Source organism: Bicyclus anynana, chromosome 17 (assembly GCF_947172395.1).
Source record: "Bicyclus anynana chromosome 17, ilBicAnyn1.1, whole genome shotgun sequence".
NCBI lineage: Eukaryota > Metazoa > Arthropoda > Insecta > Lepidoptera > Nymphalidae > Bicyclus > Bicyclus anynana.
This window is the reverse complement of record NC_069099.1, coordinates 6,014,318-6,037,219: the sequence shown is the minus strand read 5'-3', so window position 1 is coordinate 6,037,219 and position 22,902 is coordinate 6,014,318. Positions and strand designations below refer to the sequence as shown.

Genomic DNA, 22,902 nt, shown 5'->3' with positions numbered 1-22,902 from the left:
ATCCCTCCATGATATTCGCAGCATCCGCTTGTTAACCCACATCTAAAACGCCTCAAGCTTACTACACATCGCTTACTTAATGTCCAGGTTCAACCTTTAAAGTAACACAGAGAAAACATAACATCCCGCTACTCTCATCCTCAGGGATATTTTTAAATTGTGGTCACTTAGATTACTTTTTTAGCAAAAGCTTCTTGCTTTCTTGCTTGTACAATGCGCTGTCGTTGCAATCCGTCGCGTTATATTAGGCCAAATCCGCCACTGTCTGAAACCGATCTCCTCACTGGACCATGAGTTACATTATGGGTTAGCTAAAACCAAAATACGCCCTGTGAATTGTGATTACGGCTTTATAGTAACACGTTCTCACGTGCTGATTATGATTATACCACATTTACCACGGTTCACAATCGATTTAATAATAATCTTTAGCAGGAAAGAACAGTGATTTTTGTTTATCACGTAACCAGGGCCTGTAGCCATGTTGCATGGCTCTTCTCTTTCTACAAACGCTGACGCTTCGAAAATTAAAAATTGTATTGCAATGACATTCACTATCGACAGATTACGTGGTCAAGTTGTCGATCGGATCTATAGGTAGCCTTCCGTTCTTGGCAACAGCGACGAGCGACCACTTTTGTTTACTGCTCCATATAAATTCATACTAAGCAGTGGGTCCTGCGACCCATAGATAATACATATATTATTGGTATGGGCTGTCGCTGTCGCGGTCACAGGTTGCAGTCGCGCGTCGCGGTCGCCAAGATCGGAATGATTAACCTTATCATTCCCATACAGTTTTTGAAGCGTTGACGTTTGTAGAAAGAGAATCGACGTGCCACGTGGCTAAGGCCCCAGGTACACTTGGTTAGGAAAACAGGTAGATAGATATGACGTAGGTATATATGTTTATTGTCTATACAATTCACGTAAACAGGTTTTAGAATAATTGATGTATTGAAGTGATTTTAGAGATATACGGTAAAATTTAATAAAGTCATATTAATTTTATTTTTATATTTAATAGTCATAAAACATTTTTTTTTGTTTGTAGGTATATGAGTAGTACTTGTTTTTTTTTACTGGGTTTCCGCACGGTTTGCGTGGAATATATCAAATTAAATGTACATTTTAAATTATGTGCATAACATACTCAATTAAAGCTTCAATTATATTTTTTTTAACTATTAGGTATGTTATAAAGAATGGCATTAAAAACTGGTTACAATAAAATCTCGTGGCAATTAAAATTAACTGCCTCGTTCTGTAGCCTTTGTGCCTGCGGATCGTGAGGTCCAGGGTTCAAAGCTATCCGTTTTTCTAAGAAATTTTCAGTTAATAATTTCAGCCTGGAGTTGTGAAGTTACTGGTATTACAACCTCGGAGAACACCGACATTAATATCATTAGTATCTCATATGACTTAACATCATCAACTTAAGCCCGCCAACCCGCATTGAAGCTGTGTGGTGAGTCTAAGTTCCATATCCGTATAAGGTAGGGCCTGGCAGTTGGCACTGTAGTGGACCCTTTAAAAAGACTGATAATGAGGATGAATCGACACTTAATACTTACTAAATACGAGTATTATAAAGAGGTAAAGTTTGTGGTATTTTAGGGGATAATCTGTACTGAACCGATTAGTAAAGTTTTTTAACACTAGAAAACCATGTTATTTGTGGTGAGTGTCATCCTAGTAATATTATAAACGCGAAAGTTTGTATGTATTTTACTACTGAAGCAAAAACACTTGGACGAAGTCGTGGGCGTCCGCTAGTAGGTACGCTATATATTTTATTTAAAGCCATATTTTTTTTAAATATGACCAATATTCCAATTCTGTACTGTATTAGGAGTGGTAGACCAACGGGGCGGAAATCAAACAATCACCTATCGGTGATGAGTCCGACCGTTCTTACCGTTAAGTTATTGAGACTCTTCTATTTTATCCCCGTTCTCCCACGGGAACGGGAACTACGCGGATGAAACCGCGAAGCGTCGGCTAGTAATTAAATAAAGCCGCGTGAGATACGATTCTCGTTCGTAATGACGCTGAATAATGATCATAAACCAGTGTCTCACGACAACAATGAGCTGATTATCTCCATCGCGAAGATGACGCGTAACTAGGGTAACCAAACGGCAGGATTCACATCACATGTCCCAAACTTGACTCTGTGTGTTACGTGATATTTGCACGGCAAAGGAAGTGTTCCAAAATTGTATGAAACCTAAAGGTAGCAATCCGATCTTGGCGACCGCGACCTGCAACCGCGACCGGGTCGCACGACCCACTGGTTACCTAGTATGAATTTATTGGAGCACTAAACAAAGGCGGTCGCACGGCGCGGTCTCGGGCTTTGTTGCTACCTTTAGTCTCTCGAAAAAGGGAAATAAAATCCAATATCATTAAATATTAAACAATTTTTTATCTTGGTAAGTTTGATCTTATACTGAACCTTTTTCGTTGTTTCTTAAATTTTTGAAGAGAAAAAGTGCCTTTCGAGTTTCGCGTCACCGATGCATAAAAAACAGTTACGTAGGTATATCTTTAGCTAGAGATTAACTTTTTGTAACAAATTGTATGGACTTAGTGAACAATTTTATATGCATGTACTGTGCATTGCTGAATTAGTGTTTTTCGGATTTTTCACTTAACTTATCGACAGTCGCTATAACTTCAAATTTTTGTACATCTTTTTTTTCTACCATGTCGCTTCAGCCAACCGTGGAATAGCAGTCAAGACCAAAATGAGCAGTGCCCATAGTGTCATTTTGTCAATGATTTTTTTTGTAATTAGGAGTTTGTCCGTGTTTTTACAAATAACGTATGCGTAGCGTAGCAGTAGATGACGTGTTGATGCACACCGGCTGTTATTTACTGCGTGTCTCGAACAAATGTTACCTGACGCCTCGTATTGCTAACAAATGGTTACCAACAATGACCTCTCTGCGACAGTTAAAAAGTAATTATGTAATAATTCCTGTATTATCATCAGCCCATCGATATAAATCGTTAGATGGGCCCCTTTATACTAAAGAACGCCCAATTTTATGTCATTACCCAAAGACGTGCACGCACATCTTATCTTAGTACGTAACAAGCGCATGCTGTGAGTATACGTGGACTTAAAAAGATATTAACTTTTTTTTTATTTAAATCCCTTAATTATGCGTTCGTGTTCTTTTTGGATGTGTAAAAACACAAGCCACAACATGAATAAAGAGAAATGAGTTACGAGCGATGACGTACTTAATGTGCTAAACCAATGACAATTCCGCGACGCTTTGAGGCCCATCTAACGATCTACGATCGATGCATCAGCCTGTATTCGTCTGCTGGACATAGCCTTTCCTAGAGCGCGCCACCACACACAATCCTCTGCCTTCCTCATCCAGCTACTTCCCACTACCTTCTTGATGTCGTCGGACCATCTAGTTGGAGGGCGTCCTAAACTGTCCCTATATTCCTATATTGTTATGGCATAATTGCTTCATTGGTCCAGTGGTTAGGTTATGTGATTTCGGATGACAAGATCCTGGGTTCGATTTCTGGGTCAACTTATATGAGATACTGAGTTTATCTTTCTTTATAAGAAATTTTCTGTATAACAAAGAAACAGCGTGGTGGGTCCAAACGCCATTTCTCTTCATGCAAGGAGAAAAGCTGATACAGCAGTGTGTTACATACCCGGATTTAGTAGCGTGCATAAAGTTGTCGATCATGGTATGCACTAATAGGAAAAATTATTCAAACAGGGAAAATCTGCATTTGATAAGCATAAAGAGAAACATTTCTCAGGGTATGCAGTACTTTGATGCATGAATGAAGTGCACGCCACTGCCCGGAATTTTGATTTGACTTCTACAACGATAGCTTTTTTTTGGATCTTGTAATTTGTTTTCTTTTTGTTTCAGGACGAAAAACAAAACGAAAGAGATACAAAATCGCCAACGCCAGCCGTAGGCATCAAATTAGGATGGATTCAAGTAAGAACTGCTGAAGGTTTTATTTACTAATCGAAAATTATAAATTCTTGGTTAGTAGAGAATTTTAGATGAGAGTTTTAAAGATTCATGCTTGCTCAGATCGCTACTTCGCTCGCAAGAAAACCTCTGACTCTCCTAACTTCACGGAAATCAATCATCATCAAATATGACAACCGATTTATGCATAACCTTGACAAATCATATATATACTTATTCCTTCCTTATGAACCATTCTTATCTATTGGTGAACCCCGCATGAAAATTCGTTCAGAACTTTAGGAGAAAATAAAAAGAGTTTAGCTGTTGTACCTACTTTAGAGCAGATAACAGGAAGCTAGTTTTGCGCTTCTTTATATTGGCGTATATGTTATAATATAAAGTGGCGTGAAACGCAGAATTCAAAACGCTTGTAGGTAGGTACCTTCGCGTATTTGTATCTATTGTATCTTCGCGAGCGCTTGAGTCAAAGGCTTTCGCGTCAGTCTCGCTTGTATGCACCAAACTTCTAGCATATTCTGAAAACTCCATGTCATGAAGTCCATGTTTTATAGCCTCAATAGAGCTGTAAGAACTGTAAGAGCGATCGGACTCATCACCGAGGGGTGGTGGTTTAATCCCCGCCCCGTTGGTCTATTGTCGTAACCACTCCTAGCACAGTTTTTCCCGACTAATTAAAAAAAAATATATGGCAAATATTCTTTAAAAAAAATGTCAAATGCAACTTAAGAACGAAGTAGAAGCGCATACTATACGAGTGGATCATTACTTGTTATTAAGTGTGTGAAGTGTTCCAGGGTGTGCTGATACCATGCCTGCTGAACATATGGGGGGTGATGCTGTTCCTGCGCATCTCGTGGGTGGTGGGGCAGGCGGGCATCGGCCTCACGCTCTTCATCATTGGCATCTCGGCCGTCGTGTGCGTCATCACCACGCTCTCCATGAGCGCTATTTGTACCAATGGAGAAGTTAAGGGAGGTAGGTAGCTTATAAGATTCACTTGCGTGCATTTTTAGGCTATCTTGAGCTTAAATCTTGAGCTATCAAGCAGTCATTTTATAGCAAGCCTTGCTTTTATAGCAAGAAACCTACGTAAAATTACCGCTCCTTACTGGTAACGGTCGTTTTACGACAGGTTCAGATATAGGTTGTTTCTGAATCATTATTTTCACTGGTGCATTATAGTAATAGAGGAGGCCTTTTTATAGGGTCGTAGCATTGAAAGAAAAAGTAGGTGAAACTAGCATGCAAGTTATACAACTTACAGCGCATTGCCTACTGACACGTCAAAGGCATAGGGTGTAAAGTCTCATTTCAGTTTCCTTTTCGATTTCAGTGCCTTTTCCTTTACTTTGGTTGAAACTTCAGTTTATTGATTTTTAGTTTGATATTATAGATTTCACATTTATTGATTCATCACTGTTTCACAGGTGGTATCTACTACATAATATCAAGATCCCTCGGCCCAGAGTTCGGCGCGTCTGTAGGTATCATATTCGCGTTCGCAAACGCCGTCGCAGCGAGTATGAACACCATCGGCTTCTGTGACTCCCTGAACGACCTGCTGAAGTCTCAGGGCACGTATATCATCGACAACAGCGTCAATGACGTCAGGATAGTGGGCTCGGTGGCGCTGCTCGTCATGTGTATTATTTGTGCTGTCGGAATGGACTGGGAGAGTAAAGCACAGGTAAGATACTTCGTAATACTAGCTTGCTTCTGTATCTTCTATATCATGGGTTTATTTCAGCAATGACGTTTGTAAAATCTATGGATGGACTTAGTCAAAATTCAGATTGGAGATAGATTTAACTAGATGTATCCCTGAAGTAACACATAGCTCACTTTTGCCCGCGGGATTCGTATAAAACGTCAGGCGGGCATTCGCCTTTAGAGTTCAACTCGCAAAAATTTAAACGAACTATATCCTACTGAGAGACGTGATAGCCCAGTAGATATGACCTCTGCCTTTGATTCGGAGGGCGTAGGTTCGAATCTGACCCGGAGCAAGCACTTCAAACTTTTCAGTTATGTGCATTTCAAGAAATTAAATATCACATGTCTCAAACTGTGAAGGGAAAACGTCGTGACGAAATCTGCATACCTGACAATTTTCTTAATTCTATGTGTCTAAAGTCTGCCAATTTGCATTGGGCCAGCGTGGTGGACCAAGGCTTAAAGCCCATTATCCTGAGGGGAGACTCATGCTCAACAGTGAGCCGAATATGGGTTGTTAATGATGATATTCTACTGCTATGAATCAGCATAGTAACTATTGCGTTTACTATGCTGATGGAGACACAGTTCAGCCTACTAGCGTGTAAAACTTCATCTGTTACTGGCCAATTGGCCATCAAGCTATCAGGGTCACTGGCCAAGTAGTTATTATTTATTAAACCTCTGTGTGTCAAGTAGAAACGCATATTTACATGTAACATAATTCTCCGAGTGTGATTAAAAGATTATTATTTATTGCGGTTTGCTGTTCAGATTGTCTTTCAGATATTATCTCAGTTACAATATAAATAGCTCTTAATTGCAAATGTGATATAAACCTTGAGAAAATAAACAGTCGAGATTCACACCCAAAGCGGTGTCAACGTACGAGTACCTACATAAAACAAACAGGCTTGATGCTTATTTGTCATGGAAGGGAATCAAAGGTACTCGCAAAAGGTCAGGTCAAATACCTACCTAGCCTATGTATAATTTGACAAAAAACTGACTTTACCTGATATTTTACTTTTGATCAAATGTTGAAAAAAGTTAAAAAATCCCACGTTATGGCTAAGGATTAAATACTTTGAAAATTCATTTCTTTAGCTTTATCGGTTCAGAATCAATCAAGGTCAGACAAAGTAGGTATACATTTCAAGTTACAGTTCTTGTATACAGCTCATAGATCATCTACTGCTGGTGGCCTGTAAGAATCTCCAACGTCTACCAGTGCCCCGCTTGGTTTTCAGTTCATAAAGCATCACTTTTGTTTACTAAGTATATTATTTATTCTAGTGGTGGACCAACACTGGGCATATTTTGATACAGATTGCATATAATATACTAGCTGACACCGCGCGGTTTCACTCGCTTGGTTCCCGTTCCCGTAGGAATACGGGGACAATATATAGCATATAGCCTTCCTCGATAAATAGGCTATCTAACACTGAAATAATTTTTCAAATCGGACCAGTAGTTCCTGAGATTAGCGCGTTCAATCAAACAAACAAACAAACAAACTCTTCAGCTTTATAATATTATTACGACTCTCAAGCCTGTAACTACTCAATTTTAACTTTTATAATACGTTACTACCTACTATGTGTTTATGTGCAGAATTTCCTGATCGCCATCATCGTCGGTGCAATGGTGGACTTCATAGTCGGCACGTTGATGGGACCAAAAGATTTAGACGAAGTGGCGCATGGCTTTGTTGGCTTATCAGGTAAGTGCAAGAGGCAAGGCAATGAACGCAGACACTTCTAGGGATTTGACCTTAAAAGAAAAATAACTCTGTTTGCAAAATAACGAATTTGGATGGTATAAATCCCTTGTTCGCAGACGAGTTTCTTAAACGGACGTTAAAAAACGTTCAAAAACAACGAATGCATTCCCAAGTATATGTTGACACGACAGCGTTTTTGAACCACGATGCTTTTTTATAGAGCAGTGTTGCATTTTCAATTTTGGGCGTTGGAAATATACTTTATATTATACGTTAATCCAACGCTGGGTTTTAACGCATCGCTCTTCTAACTCTGGTGCGAATGAGGCCTTAGCTATTAGAAATTATGACAGTAAATAAATAGAGAGACGAATATCTTAGCATTCCATGGATTCACCGTGCGGGTGCCGGGTCCATCGTGTGGTAGAGAGAAAAACTCCGAGCAGAGTCCTGAACTATTGATCACAGGATGTAGGATTAAGGAATTCCTTGACGATCGATGAACACTCCCCATTCTCTGCTCCTGTTGTTCTCCCCTGCCTAGATATAATAATCTTGTTTGTGAATTAACGTTATCAGTGTATCCGTTTTGTAGCGGAGACGTATGCCGCTAACTTCAGGTCCGACTTCCGGTTCAGCGAGGGTATCAATCAGAACTTCTTCAGCGTTTTTGCGATATACTTCCCCTCGGTGACCGGGATACAAGCCGGTGCCAACATTTCTGGAGATCTTAAGGTAAGCAGATTTCTATATATAAATATACCTACACCCAATTTGTTCCACAGGCTGCATATACTTTTTTAGCTTCAGAAAAGTTAGTACCTAGTAGGGATTCAAAGTTTGCCATTGAACTAATATGAAACGACTGACACATTCCTTTGCTGTTTCTTCGGTAAATTAACATAGCTCAGCGAATCGTAGAGTTGATCAGAAGCTGATGGCAATGGGCGGGGGATATAAATAGTTCGAAGTGCCCATAGAAGTTGGGGTCCCAAATTGTTGGGACAACAATCACTTACTGGAAAGCGTAGTATTGATTAATGCTTCCACCAGGTGGACTTACGACATCAAGCAAGTCGCAAGGAGTCGCTGGATCAGGCAGCGTAGGACCATGGTGTTTGGAAGTCCCTGTATATGGACTCTGTTCTGCAGTGGACGTCCATCGGCTGATATGATGATGATGATGATAGTTAAACTATTTCGGGACGCTTAGCTTTGTAGTACGATAATATCAAATTCGATAAACTGAAGGTGCAGACGTAGAGTATGAAATGACCAAAGGTATAATACAAATAGCCATAATACTTACGTCCGTTTCCTCTAGTTTTGTAACGTTTTCCATTTGACTATTAACTTCTCTGCCTACAATACAATGCACTCTCATTACGTTGTTTCTATTCTTTGTATATTGAGTCGTTCTACTTCCCGTTCCACGAAGTTAGCGCAAATATTGACACGAGCGGCGGAAGGCGGGCGCGGATTAATTTAGGAGCTCCCTCAAAGTCAACGTCATTGCCAAGGGAACGGCCAATGCTTTGATGTACCTACTCGTGTGTTATACTCGTTTAAGTATGATATATATACACTTCAAAACAAAATAAGGGCCAGCTAATATTTTTAGTTTTTTTACATACCGGTTAAGTGTATCCACTAATTTGTATTAATGTTGCTCAAAATAAGGTTTAAAAAGTTAAATTAAATTAAAATAATGTTTCTGTGTTACCATTTATTAAAAAAAAATATTTCCAAAATCTGTCAAATTTAGACGAAAATCGCGACGAAGACGCTAGGACGCAATTTTATTGTTTTATATTTTGTGTACCTTTGTAAAAACATTCCCTTATCCTTGAAGACAAGCCTTCTATCAAATGGCGGCAGTTGTCTCTTGGAATCCTCTCTCAGCATGTTTTTAGAGCATTTATGAGATCCTGCTGAGAGTTTATGAGTGTATCACTCTCTCTGAGACTTCGTTTTAACTGATCCCATAAATGTTCATTATGATTCAGATCCCGACTCCTTACTGGCCACTCCAACAATCGAATTCCAGCTTCTGCTAATACGGACATTGTTAACCGCGCCGTATGCGGTCTAGCATTGTCCAGTAGTTTTTCAGTTTATTCATAACATACACAAATCTTTCCTCATTATAATACCTAATAGTGTTTTAGTGTAGATTAGTGGATACGAATAGGTGATGATACCCACTAGATTTATGGTGCACTTATTTGGAATTAGATTACCTACTCGTTTTATTCAAGCTAAATCAACGTCAATGACGTAATTAGTACAATTACTTGTACAACTACTAATTACAAGCTAACATGGAGACATATAGGTAGGTAATACGGTTACTAATTTCGTTTGTCTACTTATATCTTAATACATATACACGTGGAATGGGAATTGGTCCGCACCTACGACGATGGAGTCAACTATAAGTTATTTACATTTAGCGACACTCAGGACTACGTATGCCATAACCTATAAACGTTTTAGGTTTTAGCATTATTACTTGTACTTGGTGGTGTAAACAAGATTTTTGTCTAGGATTCGTTAGAACGTACAAAGTTGAAAAGGGAAAATTCTTTTGAAATACTATAATAATTCGTATTGAGTTCTTTCCTCAGGGCAAGCAGTGTTTTTATGCATAAATCGCAAATAACGTGACTTTCTATTGGTATTTTTTTTTTAAATAGGTTTAGTAGATCCAGAGATTACCCCCTACAGCCCCCTACAAATTTTACCTCTTTATAATATTAGTATACTTGTAGATGGCTAAAAATCTATAGCACAGACTTTCGCAGTTGCACATCACAAATCCCAATTTATAATTGTGTTATAAACCAATTACTAACAGCTTACCAATTTTCAACAGAATTTTGTACGAAATTTTTCTTCCCCAAGAACATTTTACTAGCTGATACTTAATACTCATGATAACTAGTACTAGGTACCTTCGTGGTATACCTGCCTCGCGCGCACTACTTCACACCCGCGCAGTCCGTCCCCCCGTCGCCCGCATATCATGGGAGTGTCATCAACGAACTTGCCAATCTATAACAAAACCGCTGACAAACAGATTACTGGACTATGTGATCCTAAAAATGGCACCGATTTGCATCTCGTGTCGTTTAGTATAAAATACAATTTCCAGCCCACACAAGTGTCGCTATAACAATTAAGTTCGTTTTACGCAATATTAGGTCCATGGTTTTACGTCAATACAATGAAATTATGGAAAAATGTTGGAGCTTTTACGTTAAGGGCGAACCATGAATTACGTCAGTCTTTATGGAAAGGAGGGTGGGGGAAATCTATACACATGTTTTAAAGCTGAAGAGTTTATTTGATGTGCTAATTTTAGGAACTGCTGGTCCGATTTGAATAATTTATTTATTCCCGTAGAAATACGGGGATAATGTATTTTATATATTATCCCCGTATTATGAAAGTAAATATCACGTGTCTCAAACCGACCGACCAAATCGAGAGGAAACCTGCATACCAGAGAATTTTCTTAATTCTCTGCGTTTGTGAAGTCTACCAATCCGCATTAGGCCAGCGTGGTGGACTATAGTCTAACCCCTCTAATTCTGAGAAAAAATGTATGGGACTGACATTCGTTATAGATAAGTCACGTGATCAGTTATCGATCGGATCTGTCATTCCCATACATATTTTTACTTTCCGAAGCGTTAGCATTTGCAAAAAAGAGGAACGCACGTGCCACATGGCTGTAGGGCCCAGGTTCGCAATGAGTTCTCAGAGTAGGTCAACGACCTTATGGCATGACCGATGGATGGAACCCGCATTGAATGGAATTGACCGATCTAAGCTCAATATCTCCTTCCCCCCTCCAATTAATAGGAGAGGGGAGCCCTGAATTATGTAGTACAAATAAAAGTAAACTCCATGATGATCGCAGTAGCCAGTTCATGAACCCCGTAAGCTTTAAGATCAATTCTCCAGCTTCTGGAATATCAAGTCAGTCGACCGCGTCGTACAAATTGGGACTAATTGTCGACTCAATTAAAAAATTGTCTGAATTACACTTCTTAATTTCATTGTCTAGATTCTAGATTTGTACCCAGTTGGCTTAATTGTTATTTTTATTTTTCAATATTGGATTACAAGCAGTAACGTGGTAGGTTTAGCTGATATCCTTAATCTAAATTATTAACAAAGTCCTCAGTCTGTCTGTTCGCTATAAAGGTAAAATCTATTCAAGGGTTTTTCATACTGTTTTTCACAAATCTATGAGGGAAGTTTAGGTATATAATTAGTCAAGGTCTTGTGTAACTCGATTGAAATCTATATTATAAAATGAAATTGATTAAAATACGATGTGATAATTACTACAATTATAGGCCTAACTCCTCTTATTCTGAGAGGAGACTCGTGCTCAACAGTGAGCCGAAAGTGTTAATGGCGATGAATTATTAGAATTTTAGAGAAAATTCAAGCAGCCTTCGAAATATTAACAATACAAGTCCAGAGACCTAGTGGAATACTCCTCTTTTACCGATCTATAAAATGGCAGCGGAGTATATAATAGCTATAGGAAGGTATCCATATAATACCCATTTTATCTTCTAACATTGGAATTCACAGACGTTGTAGGGGCATCCCCAGGGCATCATTCAACCGCTGAGTGTCGAATTTAACCTCTATTTGTTGGAGAATTTCACTCAGTCGGTGAATGATCTACTGGGGATGCTCCTACAACGTCTATGAATTCCACTGTTAAAATTGTATTGCGGACGACGTTACAGGGGATTAACTCATTACTGATTACTATTAGATCCTGAGTACTGACCCACTTGCTTGTTTAAAACAATGAGTTTCCAGTGGGTTTGGTTTTCTCAATAACTCATTTTGTTTAAGCAATTGCGTTCGCTTTCTTAGTTATTTCATACTAGCCTCGCTAGCAAAAATCATCGTAAGGAAACCTCGTGTTTACCTGCTCTGCGTGTGTGAAGTCTTCCAATCCGCATCGAGACTCGAGCTCAGCAGTAACTATGGGTTGATAATGATTATGATGATGAACCTCCTCTATCTTCTAGAGAAAGTCCCATTAAAATAAGTCCAGCCATTTCAAACATTAGCCCGGACAAACAGACAGACAAAAGTTTTTAAAAAGCTTGTTTCCTTCACCGTTTGAGACACCGTAAATTGATAATATCAGATAAATAAAGTTTCGGTGTCACAGTAATTCGATTCAATTGATGTTATGTACAGAAGCTAAAGAACCAAAATGAGCTTGTTAATGTACGACTTGATGTTACGATCGTGTTTGCGAAATGCAAACAAACAGAATCAAATGATACGCGAATTGGTGCCGATGTCAAACTTGTTAACCCACGAAACTTTGCAATTTTATTACCAAGTCCGAGTGTGGTATCAATTGAAACTCTTTAATGATGAGTCAGAGATATTTTTAAGAATATATTATTTGTAACATATGTTAAGAGCTTAAACTATCGTGAGTGTTATTCATATTAATTGATTATGAAACACGGCTAAAACTCACGTGATATTAGGTCGGTGTATGCCCGACTAGTTTCGAACCCATACGGGGCCGTTAGTCATGAGCTGGTTCTTGCGTCGCGGCACGATCCAAACTGCCAAACGGCTGCGCGACGCGCTGCTAATATCGACCTAATATCACGTGAGTTTTATCCGTGTTTCATAATCAATTAATATGTTAAGAGCCGCTATAGCCCAACGGATATGACCTCTGCCTTCGAATCCGGAGGGCGTAGGCTCGAATCCGTTCCGGGGCATGCACCTACGACTTTTCAGTTGTGTGCATTTTGAGAAATTAAATATCACGTGTCTCAAACGATGAAGGAAAAACATCTTGAGGAAACCTGGATACCTGAAAATTGTTTTAGTTCTCTACTTACCTGTGTGAAGTCTGCTAATCCACATTATATATTTAATTTCTTAAAATGCACATAACGGAAAAGTTGGAGGTGCATGCTCCGGACTGGATTCAAAGCTACAGTCACCGAATAAAAGGCAAGGCATATCCGCTGGGCTATCACGGCTTGTATACTAGTATTAGAAAGTAATTAATTGCATAGTTAGCACCCTACCGGCAAGGCCGTCTGCCAAGCGTTTTAGGCGTTCAAAATGTATATGTATATGTTAACTTATATATTGTTTGAAATCATGTAAAACACGATATATTGACTCGTCAAATGTATTTCAGGAACGAATATGATGGCTACTATGATTGATGCACAGATTTACAAGTTACATGATCAAAGTGCCTAAATAATAACTGACTCACATATTATAGTCGTTGGTGTTATAAAATAAACCGCATTTCGATATGTTTCTGTTAAATATATGAATGAAAAAATCGAATCTAGACATCTAGGTACGCAAAAGGTTTATTATATATTAAGTAGATCTGTATCCGTTAGTTTCTTGGGATGACATCCATCATCCCTATCGCAATGAGATCAGGTACAGGACCGTTGGCTTTATGTGCTCTCAGAGGCACGGGGTTATACCAACACTACCAATTTTCCATATTCAATTTGCTATTGAATATTGTTCTTGAAAAAAATCTACTAATAATTAATTGCGTTTACCTGACCTCCCTAGACTTGATTCGAGTCATGGACCTTATTATTTGTAACCGAACTAGATAACTACCGATCAATCAGGCAGTATGTAATTTAGACTTCGGTGTTCATCATTATTAGCCGATGGAAGTCCACAGCTGAACATAGGCCTTTTGCATGTTCTACCAAAAACAACGGCCTCGAGCCGCTAGCATCCAGTCCAGCGGCTCCCTTCTTGATGTGCAATGTGCAACCTTCTTGATGTCCTCGGCCTACCAACATTGCGCATTTCCGTGCGGGATCGCCATTCCAGCTTCTTTAACTATGTGCTCTGCTCATTGCCACTTCAGTTTCGCGATTTGCTGAGCTGTGTCAGTGACTCAGACTTCAGTGTTATCCTAAAGAAAACATAAAAGTATATTTATACTTGGAACGGAACTGGATTTTTGATACCTGCTACCTCCTAAAGCCGCTATGGTCCAATCTTCATTGTTGTCTTGCCTTGCCGTAATTATGGTAGAAGCATGAGCTGACATTAAAGCTTTTGTAAAAAGACCAAAGTCTTCGACATACTTACTATTACAATACCTCTATGTTTTCGCCTATAAATTTAACCCTTTTTCTTTCAGGACCCAGCATCTGCAATTCCCAAAGGCACTCTACTGGCCTTGCTGATATCAGTGATCAGCTACGCTCTCATGGTGCTGTTCTCTGGCGGTGGAGCGCTGAGACAAGCCAGTGGTAACCTCACCGATCTGGTGCTGACCAACGGGACCCTGACGGATTACAGTGGCGTTTCTAATTGCATCAACACTAGCAGCTGTGAATATGGTCTTCATAATAGCTACTCTGTAAGTATTTATCAGGACACAATCTTGAACGTCATCAATGGTTTGCTTAGAACTCTGCCTAGGCTTTGCATTATTTCCAAGAATTGATTCTAGGTTTCTATACCTAGTTGTGTCAAAGAAACAAATCAAAATTATTTGAAAGTGTCTCTCTTTCTTGTTCCACGTCCAACTTAGCGAAAAATTATATTATAATGTGTGCACTTGACTTGGGCAAATGGATGTTAGTTAATTGTTACTCAATTCTCTGCGTGAGTATAGTCTGCCAATCCGCATTGGGCCAGCGTGGTCGACTACTGGCCTGACCCCTCTCATTCTGAGAGGAGACTCCAGCTCAGCAGTCAGCCGAATATGGGTTAATAACGAGATAAGATTTTGGCAAAATAACACATTCCAACCACTAACTAGCTGCTAACAAAACTGTACTTTGTATTTTAAAGTGTTATCATTTGTTACAGGTAATGCAGCTGATGTCCGCATGGGGTCCCTTTATCTACGCGGGATGTTGGGCCGCGACTCTATCGACGGCTCTGACCAACCTACTGTCAGTGCCGCGTCTGATCCAGGCGCTGGGCCGGGACCGCATATATCCTGGACTCATCTTCTTCTCCAAGCCCTACGGCCGTCACGGCGAGCCGTATCGTGGATACGTGCTCACATTCTTCGTCTCACTCATCTTTTTGCTTATTGGTAATTTTATTGCTAACCAATATTTACAGAATTTATTTTCGAAGAATTTTGAATCATACTTAAAATGAATTTACAGAATATGCAAAACAATATTTCTGATATATATATTTGATCCAACTATAAAAATAGCTAAGTCTCAAAATCGAAAAATGGCATCACCGATTTGCTTGTTACAACGGTGATAAAAAAATATTAACTTAAAAGAATCCAACACAACAAAGTTTAGTTAGCTCCTAGTAGCTTACCGATACCGACTAAAACCCCACGGTGCAGTGTTCTAATTAATCGCCTCGACTACGCTTCGAGAACGCAGACCCTTGGACCCTTCAAAAGCCAACAATAACTTGCCGTTTTTTAACGTGGGGAAATCTCCAATAGAAGCAAGAAAGTCATGTCGATTTCCCACCGACTAACGCCACGGTATTCTAACTAATTGCCTGGTGACTACACCACAGGAACGCTTTCGCAGACCATGTCAACGGCTACCTTATTCCTGTTCCCTGTTTCTTGGATCATGTTACATTCATAGTTTTGTTACAGCGGAGTTAAACACGATCGCGCCTCTGATCTCCAACTTCTATCTGGCATCGTACGCGCTGATCAACTACTGCACGTTCCACGCCGCGCTTGTCCGTCCTCTCGGCTGGCGGCCTACCTTCAGAGTGAGTAGAGTTTTCATCTACCTACCCTCCTTTTGTTTCTCTCATCTTATTGCCCTTTATGTTTTTAACCATATGACGACCACACAATGCCAGAGGAAAGTGCCAAAGATGGTTAAATGTAAAGTACCTACCAAAGACCTAATCTTAAAGAGTATTTTCCAACTAGTTTTTTATTGAAATTCAAGAAGATACCTACTCTATTAATTAATTATTGCATTCATGGTCAAACTACTTCCAACTCTAGGTGCTTCCAACCTATATTTGTCAAAATCTTTTGGTTCATTCTTAATTTGCTTAATCAAATTCATTGTGCAAAACTACGTCAACGTATCTAGTAATAGATACCTACTTACTACTTAGCAGTAGTAGTAACCTTAATAATAATTTACATAAATACCCTAGTAATAACCCAACTCAAACCAATCCTCTACGTGTGTGAAGTCTGCATTGAGCCAGCGTGGTGGACTAATGACCTAACTCCTCTCATTCTGGTAGGAGACTTGTCCTCAACAGTGACCCGAATATGGGTTACTAATGATAACCCAAGTATAACTTCTTACAAACAATTATACCGTGCTTTCTTTACTCTTTCAGTATTACAACGTCTGGCTCTCGCTGGCTGGGTTCCTGCTCTGTGTCGCGATCATGTTGCTCATCAGCTGGCAGACGTCGCTGGTCACCTACGCCATCTTCTTCACGCTCTACCTTATAGTCCACTACCGGAAGCCTGGTGAGATTGTTTTGCCTGGTGACTTTTCTATAAATCTGTAGAAAATCTCTAGTCGTACTTATTCTCGACAAATAATCTAATATGTGGAATGGAAGCTTATTTTATAGTCAATTTAACTGTATTATAAAAATAAATAAAATAAAAATAAAAAAATAAAAAAAAAATAAAAAAATAAAAAAAAAAAAAAATAAAAAAAAAAAAAAAAAAAAAAATAAAAAAAAAAAATAAAAAAGCCTTTATTGCTGAGTTTTGTTTACAGTGTACATTTTAAAAAGTACTTTACTATTTGCCAAATTACTTATTAATATACAAATCTTTAAATAAAATAACGTTTTTTTTTTTTTTAGTAAATAATAATAACAATTACTATCGGCAAACGGTCGTTAGTCTGCAGCTTGTCTTCCGACAAAGGCCTCCTCTAAAGTTTTCCATTGTATTCTATTTCTTGCTATACGAGACCATATTGGCCCCGCTATGCTCCTAATATCATCTTCCCACCTTTTAGTCTGTCTGCCTCTGTTTCTCTTGCTGTCTCTCGGGTACCATTCCGTTATTGTCCTGGTCCATTTATCTTTCTTTTCTCTTATCATATGCCCTGTCCATCTCCACTTTAGTTGTTTGTAAGTTGTGTATGCATTTTTGAATTTAGTTTTGCTTTTTATGTCTTTTAATTTTACTCGGTCCTTTCTTTTGACTCCTATAGTGCTTCTCTCTATTCCGTTCTGGCAAATTTTTATTTTATTTTCCAGTTGTTCTGTCAATGCCCAAGTTTGACACCCGTATAACAAACATGGTAAAATACACATGTTGAAAATTTTTCTTTTTTCTTTCATAGGCATGTCTTTATTTTTCATGACTTCACTGAATGACCAATATCGTTTCCAAGTATTAGCCGTTCTTCTTTCTATTTCTTTTTGCATACATTCTTTGGTTGATATTAGCTGTCCTAAGTATATGTATTCATTTACGTATTCTATTTCCTCATTATTTATTTTTATTATTTTCGTTTGTGTAGAGTTTGACATAACTTTTGTTTTTGTTAAATTCATTTTTAAACCTGCCTTATCACTTTCGTTCGCTAGCTGTTGCAACATTATTTCTAGGCTTTCCGAATTGTCTGAAAACAAAACTAAATCGTCTGCGAAACGTAGGTGACTCAGGTGTTCGCCGTTTATATTTATTCCTTTGTCGGCCCATTCCAGGTGCCTGAATATAACTTCAAGAACGGATGTAAATAATTTTGGCGAGATAGGATCTCCTTGACGTACACCTCGTTTAATAAAAAATTCGTCGCCTGTAGATTCTAGCTTTACTTGCGCTGTAGCCTCTGCGTACACGTTTTTTAGAATACGTATGTATTTTGGTGCTACGCCTTGCATTTCTAGGGCATTCCAAATAAATGCGTGCTCTAGCGTATCGAAGGCTTTATTAAAATCCACAAACCCTAGGTAGTAAGTTTTATTGTATTCTTTAAATTTTTGTATGATTTGTCTGACAGCATGAATGTGATCTATAGTTGAGAAATTTCTTCGGAATCCAGCTTGTTCTTTAGGCTGATTTTCTTCAAGGATATTGCTAATTCTCGATAATATTATTTTTGAAAATACTTTGTAAACATTGGACATTAAGCTTATAGGTCTGTAATTTGTTATATCTTCCTTGTCACCTTTTTTATGTAACAGAATGATGGTCGATTTAGTCCAGTCCTCTGGAATCTCTTCTGTACTTATAATTTCATTAAATATATCTGTAAGTTTTGGTGCAATAACTGGTAGCGTAGTTTTTAGTATTTCGTTAGTGATAAGGTCTGGTCCAGGTGCTTTATCATATTTTTGTGTTTTAATAGCGTTTATGGTTTCTTCTTTTAGTATTTCAGGTATTTGCTCTTCCTCTGTTGGAGGATGTGTTTTTACGACTTGTGAGTCACATTGACTTTGGTATAGATTTCGGTAGAAATCAGTAGCAGTTTTTAGTATTTCAGTTCTTTTCCCAGAGATTTTACCATCATTCTTTTTTAAACTTGGTATCCAATCTTTCTTTTGGTTTAATACTTTTATCGCCTTTTTTATTCCTCCTGTTTTTTCTATGTAGTTTTTCATAGTATTTAGTCGTTTTGTTTTCCTTTCTTTTCTAAGTTGTTCGCTAATATTTTTACTTATTTCTGTTATCTTTTGACGGTTATATTTACTTTTTTCTTGTCGTATAAGGTTTTTCCTTTTTCCAAGTAATTCTTTGATTTTAAGTGAGATTCCTTTTTTGTCATTCGTGTTTGTTTTCCTAGTTACAATTTTTATTTGGTTTAACAATTTGTTGTATTTTTCTTGTAATGATTCTTGGTTCTTAAACTCGTTATCTAGTGATGTTTTTAGATTATTGAGCAATAATTCTGTGTTGCCTGTATATTGAATGGTTGAGTATTTATTATGAAATGGTCTCTTTTCTTTGGAACGTGTTCCTGCCATTGTAGCCCGAACCATCCACTGTATTATATCGCCTTTTTATTTAGTTCACGGTTTCCTAGATTTTGTATGTTACCTAAATGTTGGCCGCAATTGAATGTGTCACTGTGAACATGACCTATCATTTATTTATCAGTAATTAATAACAGAGTGTATATATTTCTAATGCCGAGTCTTAGACCATAATAATATGACGTGATGTTAAAGAGATTAATAACAGACTTCCAAAAAACGTTACATATATTACATGTTTTCAAAGATAAAACTACCCCCCCTTCTCCTTTTATAATTGTTAATTAAATAAAAGTAGGTCTAATTGTTAACTTACTATTTTAACATCTAAGTTTATTAATATTTCTTACAGTTTAAAATGAAAAACGATTCAATAGTACCTACATAGTATACAGTTCTTCTATTCTTGTGTTACGAGTAAATCATTATCCGACTGAAGTGGTTCTTCGTGTGGTTTTCGCCAAAACACCACTGCACTTAGACACAAGAATAGTCGTGGATCATGGCGCAATCCGCAAAACCCATAAATCATTGCACCATTTTCGTATTACCTCGTTTCTATTTGCCACGCATTATGTGTTGATCTTTAGAGCGCTTGTACTTGGTAACTACACCGGTTTCAGTTTCGTATCAAATATTATTCTACACTCAGAATACAAAAAAAAACACTGAGATTCTACAGATTTTTATTATAATTAAAAAAATGAGATATTTAAGATATCTCAAACAACAAAACAAAACAAACGCTCTAAAGAATTTTTCGTAATTTTGTTAATTTTGAAAAATATTTTACGATTAAGACACAGTAGTATAATCTTTGCAGCGTCTTTATCATAAGCATATAAGCAGGTCTGCATCAATACATATAAATAAAATTCAAAATGTCCGTGTATGATTTTAAAATAACCCGTTTTTTCTCAATTGCAAATTATTATTATTATTTTACACGATACTGAAAACAATCAAACTTTTATTAAATTTCACCTTTGGAATGGTACAATTAAATTTGTAATAAAAGTTTTACTAGGAGATAGAGAGGTTATTGAGCAACATATAGACTACAACATGGTACCCACGGGATTAATAAAAAAAATAATTTCACTTGCATCTGGTATAGTCTATATAAATCCCCTTTTCTTTTTCAGATGTTAACTGGGGCAGCAGTACGCAAGCTCAAATATACAAGACGGCACTTTCCAGCGCTCACAACTTGGCGCGGACTGGGGAACACGTGAAGAATTACTGGCCTCAACTGCTGGTGCTGACGGGGAAGCCTCAAGACAGGCCGGCGCTTGTTGACCTTGGCAGCCTCATCACGAAGTCAGGGTCGCTAATGGTCGTGGGAGATATATCACAAGTAAGTATTTACTCGGAAGTATATCTGAGACTATTTTATTAGTATATAGTATTTGGCATAACCCCTCTCATACTGAGAGGCGACTCGAGTTTAGCAGTGAGTTGAATATGGGTTGATAATGATGAATGAATATCAAAGACTTGGTCGCTAGTTATGGGCCTCATAAAAAGGATGTGTATCTCTGCGTGATCGAATCAGAAATGAGATCCGCAGAAGAACCAAAGTCACTCACATCGCTCAATGAGTTGTGAAGCTGAAGTGGCAATGGGTGGGGCACATAGTTCAAAGAGCCGATGGATGTTGGATGTATCAAGGTGCTTGAATGGCAAATTCGTACTAGAAAGCTCAGGTGGACTGACGACATCAAGCGCGTCGCAGGGATTCGCTGGATGCAGAAAAATGTTTATACCCACACATCTAGACTATAAAATGATTAATGTCATTAAATACATTTTAATTCTTTCAGCAGAAACTAACATACAAGGAGCGTGCGCACAGAAGACGGATAAGTGACGAATGGTTGCGCGGGCGTAAAGTGCGCGCTTTCTGTGCCGGTGTCAACGGGTTCAGCTTCGAAAACGGCGCCCGAGCTCTGATGCAGGCCGCGGGTGTGGGGAGACTGGCGCCCAATGTGCTGCTCATGGGATACAAAGCCGACTGGACCACTTGCCCATCCGCTGATCTGGAGTCCTATTTCAATGTTTTGCAGTAAGTATTTTTAAATTATTTTTTATCCCACTTCTGATGTTTAAAATATTAGCGATTTTTTTTCAATTCATTTTATTGATAACACTTAACAATTATTGAACATATCTATACTCTCGCCAAACTGTACAGGCGGTTTGTTGACGCTCATTATTCTAATGATTATGTAAAAGTAATTGCTAAATCTAATTTTAATAAGATACTTAAAACTAAGGTATCATAAGAATTTAATATTATAAAATGTAAAATTAAAAAAGTTACAAAAGGTGCAAGACAATTTTTATAAAGTAAATCCGTCAGTCATTTGGCACTTTGGTGATTTGAAGAAAGCAGAAGAAAAATAACAACAAACAAAACACAAAGATATGAAGGTTTTCGAATCTGATTATTTAAATATAATTATGACTTTTTATAGATTCATGATTAATCAGATTGAAAGTTGTTGTACCTAATGAAAATCGGCGTGATCGCACAAAAACTTAAATCTCTAATAACACTGAATTTCTGAATAGCGTAAACAAGTCTTTCTTAAACATTCCAGTATTAACTAAAGCCTTGTTATAAAAGCCAATATTAGCCAATGTTTATCCTGAACCAGCATCAACTAAGCAAAGCTACTTAAAAACACATTTAGATAATATTCAAATTTTCAGCACGGCATTCGAAACACGACTAGCAGTGGCTATAGTGCGCGTCGCAGGAGGCCTCGACTTCGGGGTGATGAGTGAAGAGATCGGTACCAGCGGACTCACTGCTAACTCCAGTAGTGGCGACCTTAGAGTACGTGCGCCCATCATGCATGCTGACTCAGACCTGGACATCCGTGCGCCGGCAGACACGCACGGCACTGGTGGAAATAACCTTAGTGAGTTAATTAATATTGAGAGAGTCATCATCATCAAATCAGCCGATGGACGTCGACTGCAGGACAAGGGCCTTTTGTAGAGACTTCCAAACATCAAAATTAAATGATTTATTAATTCAGTGACGAGTTAAGCTTTGACTGCGATCTTACCTGATGATAAGTAAAGATGCAATTTAAAATGGAAGCACGCTTACATGAAAGAGGTACGAGTCTACCCATACCTCTGACGGTTTTTACGCGGCATATATACTAATATTATAAAGCTGAAGAGTTTGTTTGTTTGTTTTGTTTGATTAAACGCGCTATAATCTCAGGAACTACTGGTCCGATTTTAAAAATTCTTTCAGTGTTAGATAGCCCGTTGATCGAGGAGGCTATAGGCTATCTATATTATACCCGTTTTCCTACGGAAACGAGAAGATACAGGGATCAGCCAATCATAGGCTACTAAGCACATTTATGATTGGAAGTCTCTTTAAAATGTCTATGTCCAGCAGAGGATGTCCATCGGGTGTTATGAATTGGATGAATGTTTACGCTTGTTAGACAGTCAACCAAAAATTTTCGTCAC

General features: G+C 38.2%; 1 protein-coding gene across 2 annotated transcripts in view; it reads left to right on the top strand.

The window, feature by feature from the left end:
- Positions 1 to 22,902, top strand: part of LOC112055321 (bumetanide-sensitive sodium-(potassium)-chloride cotransporter) — a 62,898-nt gene that overhangs the window by 36,355 nt on the left and 3,641 nt on the right. The window contains exons 4-15 of one of the 2 annotated variants that reach the window (XM_052886568.1): positions 3,918 to 3,989; positions 4,784 to 4,964; positions 5,417 to 5,676; positions 7,320 to 7,428; positions 8,024 to 8,163; positions 14,633 to 14,854; positions 15,310 to 15,541; positions 16,082 to 16,203; positions 16,798 to 16,933; positions 20,550 to 20,761; positions 21,231 to 21,469; positions 22,120 to 22,331. In XM_052886568.1, the coding sequence (XP_052742528.1) occupies positions 3,918 to 3,989; positions 4,784 to 4,964; positions 5,417 to 5,676; positions 7,320 to 7,428; positions 8,024 to 8,163; positions 14,633 to 14,854; positions 15,310 to 15,541; positions 16,082 to 16,203; positions 16,798 to 16,933; positions 20,550 to 20,761; positions 21,231 to 21,469; positions 22,120 to 22,331 (2,137 nt within the window). Of the gene's footprint in view, positions 1 to 3,917; positions 3,990 to 4,783; positions 4,965 to 5,416; positions 5,677 to 7,319; positions 7,429 to 8,023; positions 8,164 to 14,632; positions 14,855 to 15,309; positions 15,542 to 16,081; positions 16,204 to 16,797; positions 16,934 to 20,549; positions 20,762 to 21,227; positions 21,470 to 22,119; positions 22,332 to 22,902 lie in introns of both variants that reach the window. The other variant, XM_052886567.1, reaches the window with a different exon arrangement.